This window comes from Saccostrea cucullata, unplaced genomic scaffold, assembly GCF_032062105.1.
Source record: "Saccostrea cucullata isolate Sc308-1 unplaced genomic scaffold, CSIRO_AGI_Scuc_v1 ctg1171, whole genome shotgun sequence".
Taxonomy (NCBI): Eukaryota; Metazoa; Mollusca; class Bivalvia; order Ostreida; family Ostreidae; genus Saccostrea; species Saccostrea cuccullata.
This window is the reverse complement of record NW_026925719.1, coordinates 33,024-53,104: the sequence shown is the minus strand read 5'-3', so window position 1 is coordinate 53,104 and position 20,081 is coordinate 33,024. Positions and strand designations below refer to the sequence as shown.

General features: G+C 34.3%; 1 protein-coding gene across 5 annotated transcripts; it reads right to left on the bottom strand.

Annotated features, from left to right (window-relative positions):
* Positions 1 to 818: 818 nt before the first annotated feature.
* Positions 819 to 18,983, bottom strand: LOC134269653 (ankyrin repeat domain-containing protein 55-like). Of its 5 annotated transcripts, none has more exons than XM_062751863.1 (13): positions 18,904 to 18,983; positions 10,109 to 10,240; positions 8,251 to 8,381; positions 7,103 to 7,212; positions 6,499 to 6,559; positions 5,964 to 6,092; positions 5,189 to 5,373; positions 4,777 to 4,913; positions 2,913 to 3,346; positions 2,468 to 2,485; positions 1,883 to 2,138; positions 1,641 to 1,749; positions 819 to 1,460 (listed from the first exon to the last, which is right to left on the bottom strand). In XM_062751863.1, the coding sequence occupies exons 1-13, from the start codon at positions 18,941 to 18,943 to the stop codon at positions 1,007 to 1,009; spliced, it is 2,196 nt and encodes a 731-aa protein (XP_062607847.1). In that variant the 5' UTR covers positions 18,944 to 18,983; the 3' UTR covers positions 819 to 1,006. The 5 variants fall into 5 exon arrangements, with proteins under 5 accessions (XP_062607847.1, XP_062607844.1, XP_062607845.1 ...); XM_062751860.1 differs by lacking the exon at positions 18,904 to 18,983 and adding an exon at positions 12,609 to 13,146; XM_062751861.1 differs by lacking the exon at positions 18,904 to 18,983 and adding an exon at positions 12,618 to 13,146.
* Between the last annotated feature and the right edge of the window lie 1,098 nt (positions 18,984 to 20,081).

The following is a 20,081-nucleotide window of genomic DNA, read 5'->3' as shown; positions in this document are numbered from 1 at the left end:
AACATTTGACCTGTGTATCAGATAATATACCATGCAAGTCCAGCAGAAAAGTAATTTAGAACATAAAAGAAAATTACAAAGGTATTCTATAAAATGTTTCATTGTGGTAATGTTTTATCATGCCTACAATTTGATTCATTTTTATCAGTGAACCCATAGGATGTATTTGATTGACCATGATCCGCAAGTTAAAAATATATACAGACATACTTTGAACACTTCAGCATGTCAAATGGACAAAAGGTTTTATAAGATGTGCTCTTAAGTTGATTTTCTCTCTCATTCTTGAATCATTATTTTTTTTTGTCAGAAGACAGCAATTCTTATTAATTCACACAAGTTATGGAAACTATATTTTACATTTATGAATTTTACTCAATATAACTAAGTATTTTCAATGAAAACTGATGTGTATGTGTGCAGGGGAAAATTTGTCATGAATATCTTTAATAAGAAATCTGATATCTTTGAAGATTTGCATACATATGGAAATATCCTTATACACAAGGTCTTTTAAAAAATGCAGGAGGATACAGTCAAAATTAATTATCAGCTGTGAAAGTTCAGAGTTCACTTGTCTGATGTATCAAATCAAATTCCCAGTGATTTGAAGAAACTTAGTTTTTGATCCACAGATGCCTTGGAGTCAGTTTTCTTAGAACATCACTGTCATAAAATCTAACATCAAAAAATAAGCAGAGGTCCACATTTAGTAGCAGGCACAGGGAAAATATGTCAGGAAATTATAAATAATCTTGCACAATGTTGTACACTGGAGTTCAATGTAAGTAAATTATTTTCATTCATTTAAATAGATACAATAAATGTTAACAATGAATGTTATCCAAAAAATGACATTGCAATTTTGTGTGCATACAAATTGAAAAAAAAATGTGACTGTTAGCAATTACACATTAGTTAAAAAAGTTATCAAATTACTTAGACAGTTATCTCTCTTTGTAGGTTCTTGGTTTATCAAAGAAGCAAATAATGAAGCTTGTGTATGTTAATGAAGTAGACTATGAATTCTACGGTCCATTGTCCGTTTTTCTATTTTTGATATTTGTGGGGGACTTGGTGACCCTACTAATGACACAGGCTTGGGGGAGCCATAATGAGTGGGGGTGATAGAGGTCAATCTGACACTGACGTCACTGCGAGCTGACCCTGGCGATATGGAAGATAACCTTGACCTATGACCTGATTGGATGGAACCTTGTGAGATAGATGATAACCTTGACCTTTGACCAGAAGACACAGACAGGAAGTCATTGTGATCCATGCCTCCTTGTGTAGAGGAGGCTTGGGAACTTCCTGAAAGACGACGTTCGTATGGGTCTCTCTGAATCGGCTGGACCTGTAACCATGGTGACGTGGCCTGGTGAGGTGACTTTGTCTCTGATTTAAGTTGTCTGTGAAGGTGCTCTTGTGAAAGCTGTGGAACAGCAACTGACACTCCACTGAAAATAATCAGCATTCATATGTGTACGAGATCTCTCGAAGAAAGTTGACGTAGTGATTTACATTGCAGAAAGATTATTCTAACTAAAAGCAGGTGAAATTTTTGTGAAAAATATACATTTCTACTTTTATTTGTGTGAGAACAATTAAAGTGTAATAAAAGGCAAGTAAACACTGACCTGTCAATTCGTCTGTATCCAGAAAAGGGAGGAGAAGCATTTGGGGATGATGAATCCTCATCATCATACAATATTCCGGGGGTCTGGATGCTTGGAATTGGTGGAGGGACTAAAAAATAACAAGTCAATTAAATTTAATTTGAAATATATCAACTTATTTCTTGAATGTTTTCTTTTCCATGATCTGTATCTTCCACAGAATTTTTTTGGGGATGAGGGAGGGGGCATTTTTTTTCACTCACCAGGAGACTTGATCTGAGGTACCCTAAGAGGAGCCAGTTCCCTGGAGGATTTGCGAGGTGGGGGTGTTTTGGGGAGGTCCTGAGGGATGGGGGAGGGGGGTAGAGGTGACATCCTGGGACTCATCACAGGAGGGAGCAGGTTGCTGGTTCCCATGCCAACACCAATATTCTGGTTGTCAAGGCGATTTTTGTCCTTGATGAAACTGCTGCCAGTGTGAAGGTCGTAGTTTTCTTCAAATGTTGTTGTTGCTGATGTCTGCAATATGAAGAGAAAATATTTCAAAATCAAATTTTGCTTTATTTTACCTTTTTTTCCTGACAAATAAATCTATAGAAAATATGAAGGAAGTAAAAACAAGTTAAAATTGACCCAAAACATTTAATAAATTTATATAAATCAACCATACTATTATCAATTAACTCGTACACAAAGATAGAGACATTTGTTTCATAGTGTTGAGGTGAGAAGAGGAGCTATAGACTTATTTCAATTCTCCCCCTCTCCATAAAAAAATATTATCATGGTCCATTGAAAAGGTAATTAATTAATAGCAGTGTTAATATTAGGAAGAATAACTCTGTTACCTGTCTGTGTGAGCGTTTCTGTAAAAAACAAATGTTGTAAAACAAGTTCAGTTAGCGAAATGATTAAAAGTTTCAGATTCAGAATGTTATATAAACAGAACATTTACAAAGTTAAATTAGAGTATTAATTCTCCGTTATTCAAAACAACATAAGCTTGACTGTTTCGACAAGGAAATTGTACTTTTCTTTGTTATTAAAATCTATTATAATAATTAGAATCTAGGAGTAGAGCGTTTAAAGCAACATTGAATGAAATTTCTTTATATGTTAGTGTTTCAGAGTTTCAGACAAATCATTATTACACTGTCACCAGATTAAATGTTTGGAAGAATAATCATTCTAGAAGATTGGTTAGAATTTACATCACAAGTATTAAATATCAAAAGAGCCAAAAACCATATTCCTAAAGGAAACATGATGGAGATGATAGCGATGACCTCTGACCTTTTTGTGTCGCCTTGACCTGCTTTTTCTCTGTTTCAGCAATGCATTGTCATCCTCTGTCTCATCAAATGTGGACAGGACGATTTTTGGCACTATGACACTGGTGGGGGTGACGGGTGATTTTATTTGGTTTTCGAGGCTCTGTGACTTTGACGAGGGCCGCGATTCCTCTCTCTTGGCCAGTTCTTTCAGAGATCGCTCGGAGTTTGACATGGAAGTGGTCCCGGACTGCTTGTCAAATGACCTCATTTCTATAGAGTCACTTGTAGCGTCGGAGGTTGGGGTGGAAGAAATCTTCTTGTTTCGGGGTCGGAAGAGGTCTTTGAGTTTCCCAAATGGATTGCGGTTGGAGTCAGACTTTTTCACTTTTGATCGTCTGTTTACAATGTTACTGCCCTTGATTCCCATTTTCTCCTCCAATAGCCTTACACATTCTATGTGAAAAAGAGTTCATTATAATAGTACACATTGAGAAAGAATTAATCTAACCAAGACAATAGATAAATCAGCTAAAGGAGAAAGAGAAGTAAATCTGAAATACTTATGAGAAAAATGTCTTAAATCATTTGCCTGATATTTCTGTTATAATTATTATGTAATGTACATGTATCTGATATATTCCCTGTCATCATAGTATTTGAATATTTATACTCTTTTTCTGTAAAGGACATTCTATCATGATACAAAGTATGCAGTTAATTGACATTGCTGTGCAATTCTTAACAGGTGATAGGGATAGGGGTACATGTTTTTGCTTTGAGACCATAAGGCTCCACTTTGATTCTGAATCCGGAACCGTATCTTAGCCATAATTGCAAAGCATAGGTAAAAATTTGTGGTAAAAGTCACCATAAGCTGATGATATCACTTATATCTGTGAAAAATTCTCAAGAGAGACATAAAAAAAAATTTTAAAGGAAAGAGCATAAAAATTTTAATTAGAGTTTTGTCACATTTTAAATTTATATTTTAGTAATTGTGCAGTTGACTTGTTCCACTAAATATAAGCATTGATCAAGTAAGTGCTGATAATTATTTTCAGATGTATATAGTGTCAACCATTGACATTTCACAATAGATGTTCGCTCTGAACGCTCTGATTATCTCCCTTTGATGTTTTTACTTTGATCACAATCCATCAAGATTTATCGTTAATTACTTAATGTACTTTCCATGTTCTACAGAGACTTTATATTTTATTTTTTAAGCCTTTATCAATTACACATAAGGTTACTATTCATTGCTCCCAGACTGTTTGACATAGTAACAGTGTAAACTGCAGTGTAAACTCTCATTTCCATAAACATCAAACCCTATAGTTCTAGTCAATATTCTTATTTAAGTCAAACAAAAGTGTTGAACTTTTAATCTATTCTTTTTTGCTGTCTTTATTTCTGATAGATTGCTTTACCAACTTTTTTTTAAATACCTGGGAAAAGAATGAAAAGAGATCAAGTGTTTGTCAGAAAAATTCTTTTAAAATTCGATCTTTACTGTTTTGCTTGGAAAGAAGTTCCTGTTCACAACAGAAAATTGTCATTTTGATTATCAGGGATACATATTGTATTCGGTTTTTTTTAAGGATGTCTTTGTCCTATTTCTGCTTCAATTATCAGTCAACATTTAGCAAGCAAACAATAGAATATGGAACCTTAATCTAGTAACACTATGTTTAGCAGCTTTATATGACCTGTCTGACTCAGACCTGTGAGATGCCTCAGGGATTGTGGGTCCAACTTGTCCCCTTATTGGTCAATATATATACATACCCCCTTTTTGACAAATCTTTTTGAGACATGAACAGAAATTTCCTCAGCAGATTAATTTTTAAATTAAAGCAGCTGTCCACAGGTAAATGCCTGACCTTTGTGACCTGTCTTTCTGGCATAATCTAGCGGGGTCCCTCCTTCAATGTCTGTGGGGTTGGGCGTGACCCCCATATTCAGCAGTACATTAACACACTGGGTGTGACCCATAGCTGCGGCCCAGTGGAGTGGGGTCCTAGAAAAATATAAAATTCTTGCTGTTAAATTGGGTATTAGCATGAGTTATTATTGAGTTATTATCAAGGTGGGGGTGGGGTGGGGGGGGTGGTGGTAATTTCTGTGTTATCAGAATTACATGTATTCTTGAAACTGAATCAAACATGTATAAAGGTGTTGGTAAGCAGGGAGATTTGCACAAAATCTTAAAGCATGTAATACAGCATTGTTATATTTTAAAAAATACTTGTTGGAACTTGACTTTTTTTGAGTTTTATATTTATTCTCTCTCACCTGTCATCCGGGTCCTCAGCCTCTAGGTCAGCCCCCTCCACACTGACCAGTTCCCTTAGCAACAGACAGTGACCGGCGGCCGCGGCGTAGTGTATGGCGTTCTTGCTGCTGTGGTCTTGTTGGTTGACAAGGCTGGGCCCCTTACAGCACTGCAGCAGGAGATGGCAGCACTCTACACTACCTTTCTGTGGAGGGGATTGAAAACAACATTAACCACAGTCTAACCTTGTTATCTTTAACTGGGGCCAGGGAAAAAAGTTTGATTCAAGATATTGAGGTCAAAATTAATATAAAGAAAAATATTGATTTGGACTTCCAGCTCAGTTTGATGTATGCCTTTGAGATATTGATGTTAGAGATCTAAAAGTTTGACTTATTTTATTTTATTGTCTTGGTCAGAGTCTTTATCAGATTTCATCTACAGTTTCAAAAGATGTTTAGTTAGCATTATAGTACAGTTCTAAGTATGATAACACTCAGGTTTGTAGAGGTTCACTGGAGATTGTAGAGATTGATGCTGGTGTATTATAAATTTTGATTTTTTTTATATCATTTGAAGCTCTTTTGATGTTGAGGACAGTATCTGATGCATCTCAGCTGCTTAGTGTGGTATCTTTTGTTGAGTAGCATTCAAATTGATGCACAGCCAAATAGAGTAATGGTTTTTTAGCTTTGTAGTTAACCTCAGTCTTTAGAATTAGTGATATTGCTTCTTTTGCAGTTTACCTAAGTAGCTCAGTGTATTATGGTGTGCCGACATAGTTTAGATCATTACCTCTGCAGCCCAGTGTAGTGGTGTTTTTCCATCAATATCCTGACAATGCATGACCGCCCCACTCATCAGTAACAGCTGTAGATGTTCTGGTCTGTTGTGGAAGGCAGCCCAATGGAGGGCCGTCATTTTCTACAAAATGATTGTACTCATCTTAAATTGTTAAAAAAAAAAATGGATTTTTAAAATAACACAACACATTATTATCCTCAGAATAAGATAAACCCTCTTGTCTGCAGAATAAGATAAAGGGTTGTTTTTTTTGGTCTTTAAAATTATAAGGTTTATCAATGTGGTCCATTAAATTATGAGGTCACTGAAAACTCATTATCCTCAAAATAAGACATTTTAACATCAATCATGGCTCTGTAAATGAGGCAAACCTTTTGGTCCTCAGAATAAGAAGAAGCTATTTTCCCCCAGAATCCATCAAACCTCATTGTCATACCTTATCATTCTCAATTTTGTGGTCTTCAGAATAAGTTATACTTTATTGTCCCCAGGCTAGGAGAATTCTCAACAACAGAAAACTACACACCTCATTGTCATCTTTGACAACTTCTTCCTTAGACAAAGTCTGCAGTAAAGCACCAATAATTCTGCAATAATAGAACAAAAATGATCTCTAATACAAAGTACTGGAGTATACAACTTAACTTTAGAATCTCAAACATTCATATCTTCAATACCATGGATATTTTGAGTCAAGACTGTTTAAGAAGAGCGAATGTCTTAGTAGCTGAGCATTAAACTGTACCTTTGGAGGATCTATTTGTTTGCCTTTTCTAGAATAAGTTGGTATATCTGGCTCCAGGGCCATAAAACAGAGACAAGCACACTTTTGATCTCAGTCTCACTTTTTCAAAAGGGATTAATAGTGGAAAAGTGAGACTGAGATCAAAAGTGTGCTCATCCCAGTTTTATGGCCCCGGAGCCTGTTGACTCTGTCAGGTGACTGTATTAGATGTTGCCATATTGTCAACTAAAAGATTCTCATGCATAACTATTCTATACTGAATATGATAGACCTGTGGCTATGGCTGACCACTATGTAACACATGTTGCTATATCTGATTTTGTTGTAAGTAGATGCCAGTTATGTTGCTATACCTGACTTTTGTAGAAACTAAAGTTAATCCTACCTGACATCTTTGTCGTAGGTAGATGCATGTAGAGGCGTCCTCCCTGATTTCTCAGCTATGCTCTGTTTTGCACCTTTTCTAAGCAAATATATCACTCCTTCAAACCAACCCTATAAAATACCAGTATATAATGCAAACCAGTGAATTACATTAAATGGTATGCTGAAACCTTCAATTAGGCAATTTTCTTGAGACTGTCATTTGAAAATATAAAATACTTGAATGGTATGATTACTACATGTAATTTGGTTATTTGGTTGGGATTCTTTGCTTGTTGTGTAGCTTTTCAGCATGTGGGATTTAATTTCATTGATAATTTTTTAACCATGAAATAAATGTAATTAAATCCCTAACAAATATTTTAGCATTTACAGTATTTATTATTAATGATAGCTAATGTTTACTGATTTGGTGTGTATATTTCACTGTTTGTTACTTGTATATATGTAGCGATGGGGACTGCATGACTACACCTGCCATGGTGTGTAGCTATGGTTATTGAATAGTGTAGCTATGGAGTTATTCTCTTGTTAGGAAGTTTGGATATTGCCATGGTCTGCAACTATGATATTAAATGGTGTTAATTATCCAGTTCATGCCATAGTGTGCAGCTAAGTTACTGAATAGTGTGTAGCTATGGCTTTTGTATGGTAACTAGATGGTATGTAGCTAAGGTTATTGAATAGTATGTTGCTATGGTAACTGCCAAGGTGTATTGCTATGGTTATTGAATGGTGTGTAACTATGTTACTGCCATGGTGTACTAAGCTTTTGTTCCTGCCATGGTGTGTAGCTATGGTTATTGAATAGTGTGTAACTATGGTACTGCCATGGTGTACTAAGCTTTTGTTCATGCCATGGTGTGTAGCTATGGTTATTGAATAGTGTGTAACTATGTTACTGCCATGGTGTACTATTAGCTTTTGTTCCTGCCATGGTGTGTAGCTATGGTTATTGAATAGTGTGTAGCTATGGTACTGCCATGGTGTACATTGTTCGTTCCTGTCATGGTTGAGTAGCTATGGTTATTGAACAATGTAGAGCATTTGCTTCTGCCATGGTGTGTAGCTATGGTTTTTTTTAATAGTGTGTAGCTTTGGATCCTGCTATGATTACTGATTTAGTTGGTAGGAGATCAGGTTACTAACCTCGTATGTTGCTCTGGCCAGTGGAGTTCTTCCCTGACAGTCCTGAGTGTTTATATTTCCCCCCATCTTGATGATTTGCTTCACAGCTTCTAGCTGTTTGGACTTTACAGCATGCCCCAAGGGAGTTAAGCCTGTAAATTATACAGGAAACAGACAATGATGGTTTACTGTGATTTTAAAGTGTACTAAACACCTGTAATATTAAATGTGTAAAATATTTTTTTTAGTGAGAATGAAATTTTATTTATTGTAGTTTCGCAAAGTACATGTATCTCTTAAAAAGGAAAATTATTTACTTTACGTACTGTTCAAATTAATACAGTAAAATTTATATACAAATATATTTTACATCACATCACATAATCAAGAAACCCAATTAGGACATGTCTTCAAGTCAATTTGCTTTATCATTATTACTTGAAAAATGAAATTTCACCTTGAACTTTGAAATATTGTGATGATCTAGGGCTTTTAATTGTCATAGGAACCTTAACAGCTGCTTCTACAGACAGGAGGAAAACCTTCAGATAGTACCAGATTTATTGATTTTTCACCAGGAAATTGTGCATAATGAAAGTAATTTACCATTAAGCTCCGCAGGTAATCACTATTTATATGAACTGCTCATAGAGATTATCATCCTCACAACGTCAGGGGTCCTGAGTCAACACGTTGCCGTTGGAAGGGGTCCAACGGCAACGTGTTGACTCAGGACCCCTGACGTTGTGAGGATGAGAGATTATATAGCTGACATTACACTAGATATAGGACCTCACCCTTAAGGCCGGTTTACACTATGCATCTTGACACATGCATCTTGGATGCATGTGTCAAGATTCACAGTGTAAAAGCCCCTTGTGTCAAATTAAATGGGTGCATGTTGCATCTTGAACGATGGAATAGAACTTGTTCTATTCCGTGCTTCAAGATGCATGGAACTGACCAATGAAAAGAAAGGTCAGAGTTAATACTGAATCATGAGCCTTATTTTTTTCATATATTTTCAAAAATAACTTCCCAAGATACACAAAAGCAGAAAATACTGATTAAAACTACAATTAGAAAAACTTATTTGATTATTATAAGTTAGCAGAGTTTTTGTTTTGGAATAAATATAAATTATACCTTCCAAGAACTGTCATAAAAAGGAAATTAAGAATGATTTGTTCAACTAAAATAAATCTGGAAATGAAATTTGAAGGTATTGTTATTTTTTTAAGCAGAGAAATTTCATCTTTACAAAGTATTCTAAAGATGCATGCATCAAGACACATAGTGTAAATAAGAAGATGCATGAGGCAAAATTGAAGCATGAGTTTAGATGCATGTGTCAAGATGCATAGTGTAAACCGGCCTTTACTCCAATTTAAAAAAGTCAGATTGCACAATGACAAGATACAGAATTTATTTCTCATTTCAATCTCATAGACTTATAGCCCTTTGTGATTCCTGCTTATTATTGTATTAGGTACAGAAGCAGTTGTGTAAACCGCTCAAGGTGAGATTAGTTGATGCCTGTTACTCATTGTAATCATAATACATTGCAATAGATGTCTGTGAGCAAGGAAAAAAAGATTCTTGATATATACATAATTAGTGGTCATGTTTCTTGGACCACATGTAAATATTTCAATACAGTATAATTGCATCTCTCTTTGCTGATTGACCATTTATATATAGATCGATCTGCTATATCCAGATCGAGAAACTAAATTTTGGTTTAATTCACATCACAGGCTAAATGTATAAACTCCTCTCTTGTTACTGGTATTGCTCTTGCTATTTTTCAGATTTAGACCATTCATTGGGTCTACATGAATACTTAAGGTGGATGAACCCCCATTGCAATATTCCTTACCTTCACTGTCCTCTAGCTCTAGAGAGCTGGGGTCCCGTTTGATGGCCTTAACGAGAGCAATTATCTCCCCTTTAGCCGCTGCTCGGTGAGCGGGGAGCTGTGAATCACTCTCTATATCAGGATCTGACCCCTCTGTAATGAAAAAAAACGGAGAATTAAACTCCAAATCAGGAAAACATGAAGTCCTCTGTAACAAAAAAAGTGGAAAATTATAAATGCAAAAAAGTTATGTAAAAAATCTTGTGATCTCCCTGAGTGAGTTAGTTTTAAATTTCAGAAAACGAAACTCTCCACATTAATGTGCATTGTATTTGAGACTTAGTTGTACATTACTGCTATATATAGGCTTATTTAGTCAATTCATGACGATTTGCTTGGTCAAAGGTAAGAAATGAAGTGACCCAAGATAAGATGTGGGTAATTTTTGTCAGGAGGAAGATGCTTTTAAAAAATTCTAAGGAAACATTTAGTATACGGGACTGAAACCCTGTTTTAAAGTTTATCTCAAAGGGAGACAATCTGATGTCATTTTAGAAGTCAATACTTTACAGGAAGCAACAAACATGCAGTTATTTGTAGAAAAAAACATGGTTTCCAAACCTGAAAAGGAAACCCAATCAATGGACAGATTTTTTTCTGGTGACAGAGGATTATGGGATGCTCTGCGTAAAATTTTGTCCCCCCGTTTAGAATTGCCATGATCCAAAGAGGCCAGACTGATACAGAGAGTGTCTGCCATGTCATTCTCCAGAAGTTCAAGCACTTTTCTTGTATCCATTAAAGGTCTGTTTGGTAGTTAAGAATGGTAATGACATCATTCTCTTTAAGTAAGTTATCATTCATAGTTAAGGTTATGAATGTCCTATTTGATTTTTCAGACTGTATTCCCTGCTCCACCATTTGAATCGGTCTTCAGTCACAATTTCTCTTTTGTCACAAAAGAGCTATCTTAATTAAACTTTCCTGTTGAAACCAAAAAGAAGAAAAAACCAAAGGAGAGCAAAATTAATTTAAAGAAGTTCCACAAATATCCCACTTCCATAAATATTCCACTTTTAAGTCCAATAGTATGTTGCATTCTTATTGAATATGGAAATCCATCCAAAAACAATCTTCGAACTATGTCATTTCAACTTTTACTGAGTCTCAGAATATTGACGGAAAGTAAGAGATGGGCCATTATGTTTACAAATATGGTGGGATTACACAACAGACACATAAACTTTAGGATCAGAGCAATTAAAGCCTGGAGTAATAGAGGGGTGGGTTGGTAGTTCAGGAGAGGATAAAATGAACATTAAACCGTATAATTCCACTGCGCTGTCGGTTAACACAGGGATTAATTCTTACAGTTCACATAATACGATTATAAAATGGATAGATTAAAAACACTCTCAGAATTTGGATTGACTTAATTGGTTAAACCTGATGTAACACACAGTTACACGGTGGATTTTTTTGGATGGAGTGTTGACGTTTTATTGTTTCATGTTGTGACGAGTGTTACAAATTTCTATAAGAAGGATGTATCACGTTTATCCCTTGACTGAGACACCTTTTAAATTTCTTTTAAAAAGACACCTACAATAATGGGTCAGGTTTAAAGCATGATTAGACAATGAGACTTTAATAAAGAAAAACTCAATGTTGCCTATCAGATTTTGTTACAAGTATATATTATTTAAATACAAACTTTTCATTAAGTTTTTAAAATAAATAACCATGCCTGCAAATTTCATTCAGAAACTTTCATAGAAAATTCTAATTGAGGTCGATCTCAGGAGTTGCTGATGCTCTTCTTTTTTTAAATTAATTCTTAACTTTATGACTGTTTTTTAATGCAATGAAAAACCATTTAAGAATTAATCGTAATACAATGTCTATACAGTATGTGATCATAGACATGTTTTCCACATTTGGAAAATATTTTAAATGAATTTGGAATTTGGGAAAGCAGTGCGCTGTCATACCTCATTTGTTTACTCACTGGGGCTGAGAGAAAAAAAAATCCCTTTAATTTTAAGACATCTGAAGATGGGAGAGATTGGGGTTTAAATACATAAAGAGACTTTCAATTCATTTTGACAAATTCAAGGTTTTCTATCAATGTCGACACCAAAGCTAATCTATACTTGAATTTAGAAATACATAAGGAATCCCCCCTCCCCCCCCCAAAAGATAAAGAAATTACAATTAAGCTTCAAGAATAACATTTTCAAATGAAATTTTTCAAGATGTGGAAGAAAAGCATCTTTTACTGGAAATGTAGTGTATTATATTTTGTGTGTAAGATATTTGGCAGTACATGTTATTGATTTTTGAACAATTTAGCGAAGATTTGACTTTTCTTTTTGTTCCTTATATGCATTACATTTAGCATTGTACTTAAATTAGTGGAAGTTACTTTCCATAAAAGGCCCTAAAAAGATTTGTAATACATTTACAGTATTTTGAAGATACAAGACATTAACAGAGTGGATTTAGTAATATCAGTGCTGACTGAACTCACGTCTGAGATGATATTTCCTGTGTGCAGCTGACATATGCCCCTGCTTATCCATAGACAGAGAAATATGCTATCATCAAGTCAACATATAGTAATTTGTACAAATACATCCTTTAAATTCTCCGCAAATAAGTACATCACTCTCCATTGTTTTTGTTCACAGACATCAACATTCAACGAAAATTATTTAAACAAATATATTCATGGTCCATCATAGAATATTTTCAAAACTTCTAACCAATCATTAGATAAACTTCCCTGTTCTGGTAATGTTGAGTAACTTGATATTCTTACATCACAGTCCTGCACATGATCAGCGTTCTAAATTTGATCAATGCAACTTCATTCAAATGATAATTGAGTTTTCTTAATGAAGGATTAAAAGACTGGTCTATTCCTGTGCCTTATAGATTTTTTAAATACTTATTCTGTGATCAGGAACATTGTCAACTAGTGACCCAGAACAATTTGTTTGTCTACTGGATCTATCTCTCAGATTGCGTTTTAAAAAACTCCAATACATAATAGATGAAGGCCGTTTATAGTGACATGCTTTAATAGCAATATGACAGAGCCACTTTTTATATTAAATTGTCAGAACTTTATGTAGAAATGGCCATTGTGTAAATAATCATATGGTCCTGTCCAGGTATTGATTTGCTAATGGGCTCTAATAATTGATTTCAATAAATCATGACAGCTTTATTCAGAAACGGTGTGCAATATTTGCATGACTTTCTTCGGGCTATGAGAAATGTACACTCCGCTGCCTTAAACAGACTTTTGTACAAACATTGCATATATACAGAAAAAGCAATATATATATTAGTATATTAACATTAAATTTGTACCTCGATCAAATTGTAAGTATACATGTAATATGAGCAAAATGATTAATGACTATACTGATTAAAAAATCATATTATTGTTAATTATTAATAACAAAAAAAAGAAACTCAACATATCAATTTACACCAATAGAAAATCCACAGTAGTTTAAAGTACATGTACGTTGTTTAATAAAATTAAAAATTTGTGAAATACCTGGCCCAGTTTGTACTGTATTTTGATTGGTCTAGCAGTTAAGCTAATTTTTTTTTACAAAACTTTGAGATGCTTTTGTGGTCCAAAATTTTAACAGCATAGTAATGCCGTCGTCCGTCCATCTGTAAACGATTCTGTCTGTCCAAACAATTTTTCAAAATGCTACATTGTAAAATACAGTTTTGGTCTATTTCAGTATAACTTGACACACAAGTAGACTACACTAAGAACATATGTGTATCATTTTGAATGATAGAGAACGGTGTTGCCGTGGTTACAAAAATAGAAATTTCTGTGAAATTCTTATAAAATGTGACTCCTCCTACAGTTTTAGTCTGATTTCAGTATAACTTGGCACACAAGAGACTACACTAAGATACATAATTCTGTGTATAAAGATTTCGATGAACGGTGTTGCCTGGTTGATAAAAATAGAAATTTCTGTGAAATTCTTTCAAAATGATACTCCTCCTACAGTTTTGGTCTGATTTCAATATAACTTGGCACACAAGTAGACTACACTAAGATACATAATTCTATATATCGTTTTTTGATTTCGATGAACGTTGTTGCCGTGGTTACTAAAAATAGAAATTTCTGTGAAATTCTTTCAAAATGCTACTCCTCCTACAGTTTTGGTCTGATTTCAATAAACTTGGCACACAAGTAGACTACACTAAGATACACAATTCTGTGTATCGGTTTTTTATTTCGATGAACGGTGTTGCCGTGGTTACTAAAAATAGAAATTTCTGTGAAATTCTTTCAAAATGTACTGAGAGACAGTATTAGTCTGATTTAATATAGAGAAGCACACAAGTAGATACACTAAGATACATAATTCTGTGTATGGTTTTTGATTTCGATGAACAGTGTTGCCGTGGTTACTAAAAATAGAAATTTCTGTGAAATTCTTTCAAAATGTACTAAGAGACAGTACCTAGTCTGATTTCAATATAGACAGTACACAAGTAGACTACAATAAGAGACATAATTCTGTATATCGGTTTTTGATTTCGAGACATTGTACCGTGGTTACTAAAAATAGAAATTTCTGTGAAATTCTTTCAAAATGCTATCCAAAGACATTTACTGATTAATAAGATAAATGTGGCATGTAAGTAGAGACTAAGAACTTAAAGAGACTTAATAAGAGATCATTATTCTGATTTATTGCTGTTGAAAAGTAATTTCCAATGCTTAAGACTTTTCTCTTCCTTTGCTATAAGTACAAACCAGACAGTATCTACTGATATAACAGAAGACTTCTGGTTTACAAAACTTTGTGATGCTTTTGTGGTCCATCAATATTTTAACAGCAATTATACTATATAAAACTAGATGTTAATGAACTATAGGTCATGTAAACGATTCAGTTCCATCCAAACACAAGAGAAAAATTATACATTTTAAAATAGCAGTCGATTCATATTGTAAGTTAGTAAACTAAGAGTAACTCCTTATAACACATGAGTCATTATGAATGATAGAGCTAATGAAACAGCTAGTATACTTACTGTTGTTATAAAAGTGACACTGTGTACTGAATTAATGTAACAAGAAAGTACTAACTGATAACTGTACCTATTGATGTAAGTAGAGACGGTATCTATATCTAAAATGGATATAATAATAAACAGTACCTACTAATATAACAAAAGACTGTACCTACTTATATCATAAGAAACAATACCTACTGATGTAATAAAACACAGTACCTACAGATGTAATAAAACACTGTACCTACTGATGTAATAAAACACAGTACCTTCTGATGTAATAAAACACAGTACCTACTGATGTAATAATAGACAGTGCCTACTGATATTATAAGAGACAGTACCTACTGATATAATAAGAGACAGTACCTACTGATGTAATAAGAGACAGTACCTACTGATGTAATAAGAGACATTACTTACTGATGTAATAAGAGACAGTACCTACTAATGTAATAAGAGACAGTACCTACTGATGTTATAAGAGACAGTACCTACTGATGTAATAAGAGACAGTACCTACTGATGTAATAAGAGACAGTACCTACTGATGTAATAAGAGACAGTGCCTACTGATTGAATAACTACCTACTGATGTAATAAGAGACAGTACCTACTGATGTAATAAGAGACAGTATCTACTGATGTAATAAGAGACAGTATCTACTGATGTAATAAGAGACAGTATCTACTGATGTAATAAGAGACAGTACCTACTGATGTAATAAGAGACAGTACCTACTGATGTAATAAGACACAGTATCTACTGATGTAATAAGAGACAGTACCTATTGATACAATAAGAGATAGTACCTACTGATGTAATAAGAGACAGTGTCTATTGATACAATAAGAGATACTACCTACTGATGTAATAAAACACAGTATCTACTGATGTAATAAGAGACAGTACCTACTGATATTATAAGAGACAGTACCTACTGATGTAATAAGAGATAGTACCTACTGATGTAATAAGAGACAGTACCTATTGATACAATAAGAGATAGTACCTACTGATATAATAAAACACAGTATCTACTGATGTAATAAGAGACAGTACCTATTGATACAATAAGAGATAGTACCTACTGATATAATAAGAGACAGTACCTATTGATACTATAAGAGATAGTACCTACTGATGTTATAAAACACAGTATCTACTGATGTAATAAGAGACAGTACCTACTGATGTAATAAGAGGCAGTAACTACTGATGTAATAAGAGACATTACATACTGATGTAATTAGAGAAATACCTATTGATACAATAAGAGACAGTACCTACTGATGTAATAAAACACAGTACCTACTGATGTAATAAGAGACAGTACCTATTGATACAATAAGAGACAGTACCTACTGATGTAATAAGAGACAGTATCTACTTGATAAGAGACAGTATCAATAAGAGACAGTACTACCTACTGATGTAATAAGAACACAGTATCTACTGATGTAATAAGAGACAGTACCTACTGATGTAATAAGAGACAGTACCTACTGATGTAATAAGAGACAGTACCTACTTGATAAGAGACAATAAGAGACAGTACCTACTTATGTAATAAAACACAGTACCTACTGATGTAATAAGAGACAGTACCTACTGATATAATCAGAGACAGTACCTACTGATGTAATAAGAGACAGTACCTACTGATATAATAAGAGACAGTACCTAATGATGTAAAAAGAGACAGTACCTACTGATGTAATAAGAGACAGTACCTACTAATGTTATAAGAGACAGTACCTACTGATGTTATAAGAGACAGTACCTACTAATGTTATAAGAGACAGTACCTACTGATATAATAAGAGACAGTACCTACTAATGTTATAAGAGACAGTACCTACTGATGTAATAAGAGACAGTACCTATTGATACAATAAGAGACAGTACCTACTGATGTAATAAGAGACAGTACCTGCTGATGTAATAAGAGACAGTACCTACTGATGTAATAAGATACAGTACCTACTGATGTAATAAGAGACAGTACCTACTGATGTGATGAGAGACAGTACCTACTGATGTAATAAGAGACAGTACCTACTGATGTAATAAGAGACAGTATCTACTGATGTAATAAGAGATAGTACCTACTGATGTAATAAGAGACAGTACCCTGATGTGATAAGAGACATTACTTACTGATATAATAAGAGACAGTACCTACTGATGTAATAAGAGACAGTACCTACTGATGTAATAAGAGACAGTACCTGCTGATGTAATAAGAGACAGTACCTACTGATGTAATAAGAGACAGTACCTACTGATGTAATAAAAGACAGTGCCTACTGATGTAAAAAGAGACAGTATCTACTGATGTATAAGAGACAGTACCTACTATGTAATAAGAGACAGTACCTACTGATGTAATAAGAGACAGTACCTACTGATGTTATAAGAGACAGTACCTACTGATGTAATAAGAGACAGTACCTACTGATGTAATAAGAGACAGTACCTACTGATGTAATGAGACATTACCTACTGATGTAATAAGAGACAGCTCTTTTTGTTTGTTTGTTGAATCATTTTGTGAAAGATGTCATAATTTTATTAGAGACCCTTCTGTTTCTTTGACTGCCCCCTGTGGGTAGTTTTATGCCTTGAAATAGATAATTTTCTGATCTGCGGTAAGTAAATGATGACATTACATTAAAAATCTTCTAATCATAAAATCGTCTGTTTATAACACTCATTTACCACTGAATGTGTAATGATTACAAGTTTCATTCGTTTATAGTTGGAATATTTAAAAAACGTCTTTGTAATAGTTTTCTCTTTCAAATAATGAAAAAAGTTTTGTCGGAAAGTGGAAAACTTACCCATGTTAAGTAACACTAAACATAATTACTCCAACTTGATAACTATATCTGCATTTCCCTACATACTTTTACATATATTTTCTTGTCGATTCCAGGGTGTATGGGGAATGACAAACATAAGAATTCTATTGTCTTGACTGAGCCTCGATTTACGAGTCCTTTATTACAATTACCGGCCCCTGATCTTACAATAAAGAACTGATTCCGTTACTGCCTCGGTTGTGCACCATTTGATATTAAAGTTTACAGCAGAGTTTCGATAAGATCGGTCTGATCTCCGGTGACGTGAGCACTGCCAGGTTATCATTATTTAAGTTATTAACACACGCCAGAACAGTTTCTGGGTGTTTAATAGTGGATAATATCGGTAAATATCGGCATCTTAACACTAGAACTCATTTAATTTGTCTCCAGTCTAATTTCCGTTGTCTCATTTATTGTACTTTCACGCAGGAACTGTCAGAATGTACTTTTTCTCCTGCATACCAAGTTTAATTACACCTTAACAGCACTTCGAACACGCGGGTCACTCGGGAATAAAAAGTAAACGCGACTAACTTTTTTATGTTTATTGTCATATACATATTTAAGAGCAAATTAATATTGTGTTTTTTAAGATTACCATTCTGTCTTTATAAGAATTATTTATCCCCCCCCCTCCAAAAAACATTATTTAAAACATGCGCACAAAAAATTCTCGGCGATATTACGGCATCTGTTTGGAGCGGTATAACTATCTTTTTAATAGAATCATGATTTAGAACCCTTATGTAATAAAAGAACGTTAAACCTTCCAATCACTGCATAATTATATAGTCGATTAGCTGTTTACTATTCCCATGGAATTACAAGTCTAATACACACCCTCCTCAGTTACATTGAAATATACGAAAAATGCTCACCGCCTATGTTATCCAGGTAGGTGTCGGAATCAAAATCCATTTCATGTTTCCAGATAGAAAAGACAAGGATCGGGGTAGATTTCCTAACAACATCCAACTCAAAATCGATATGTTTAGATACACCCTGCTTATATCAGTGTATATACACTGATGAGAGACTTCTTCTTTAACACTGGACATTAAGCAGTACCTTTGAGTTAAAGCATCTTCCCCAGAGTGTTTTATAAAATCTCTTTGTCTTTACACGAGGGCTAATTTTGCTTAATTGATTTATCGATAAAACTGCTGTGTTGGATTGCAACACGCGATCATAACAGGTATTATAACAGGTATTGGGAAACGCCACGCCATCTTATTTAAAAGGGGTATATGAGAGAAAAGGTAAATTAGTCCACTTTCAGTATGTTGACATTATGAAATCGGGGAAAAAAATGCTTTGGGGTTTTTCATAAGAAAAATTCCCGGATACGTTTTTTTCGCTGAAATTCTTTAACAAAAATGGAAGATGATCTGGAGTTTCTAGATTTTAAAAATGTAAATCGACTTACAAGGGTATCGTACGAAAGCCTATTTGGATCGATCTATGGAGAAAAAAAGAAAAGAAAATACGTTATATAACGCCTTTCCAAAACTAAAGGCGTATATATAATAACGCGAAAACAGGCATTAAATTACGCCTTTTCAAAGGCGTTATATTACACATTTCTCTTTCCAAAAGGTGTTAGGCCTATTAGACCTCTCAAAAAGGCGTTATTACGCCTTTCCAATACTCCTTTCCAAAAGGCGTTATTATTCGCCTTCTAAAAAATGTGTCATTTATAATACGCTTTATTTCAATACACGACTAACTTAAAGCCCACCCCGGGGGCTGAAATCTTACCCTCGGGACAGGAATTTCACAATTTAATGTAGGGCTTATTTCTCATAAAATAATTCAAACAAAATGTGATTAGATTTCCTGGAAAAAAAAAGATTTTCAAATGCGTAATATATTTTCAATGTTAAACTAACTTAGTCATTTTCTGATGCCAAATACCTCTACCAAGGGTCACGGATTTCGCACATTTAGTTGAAGGCTAATTCCTCAGCACACCCATGCAAATAGTTTGTCTGCTTTTTTCCAGAGAAGCGAAATATACTTTCAAATTTCACATGAATGTTTAATACATGGCCAACAT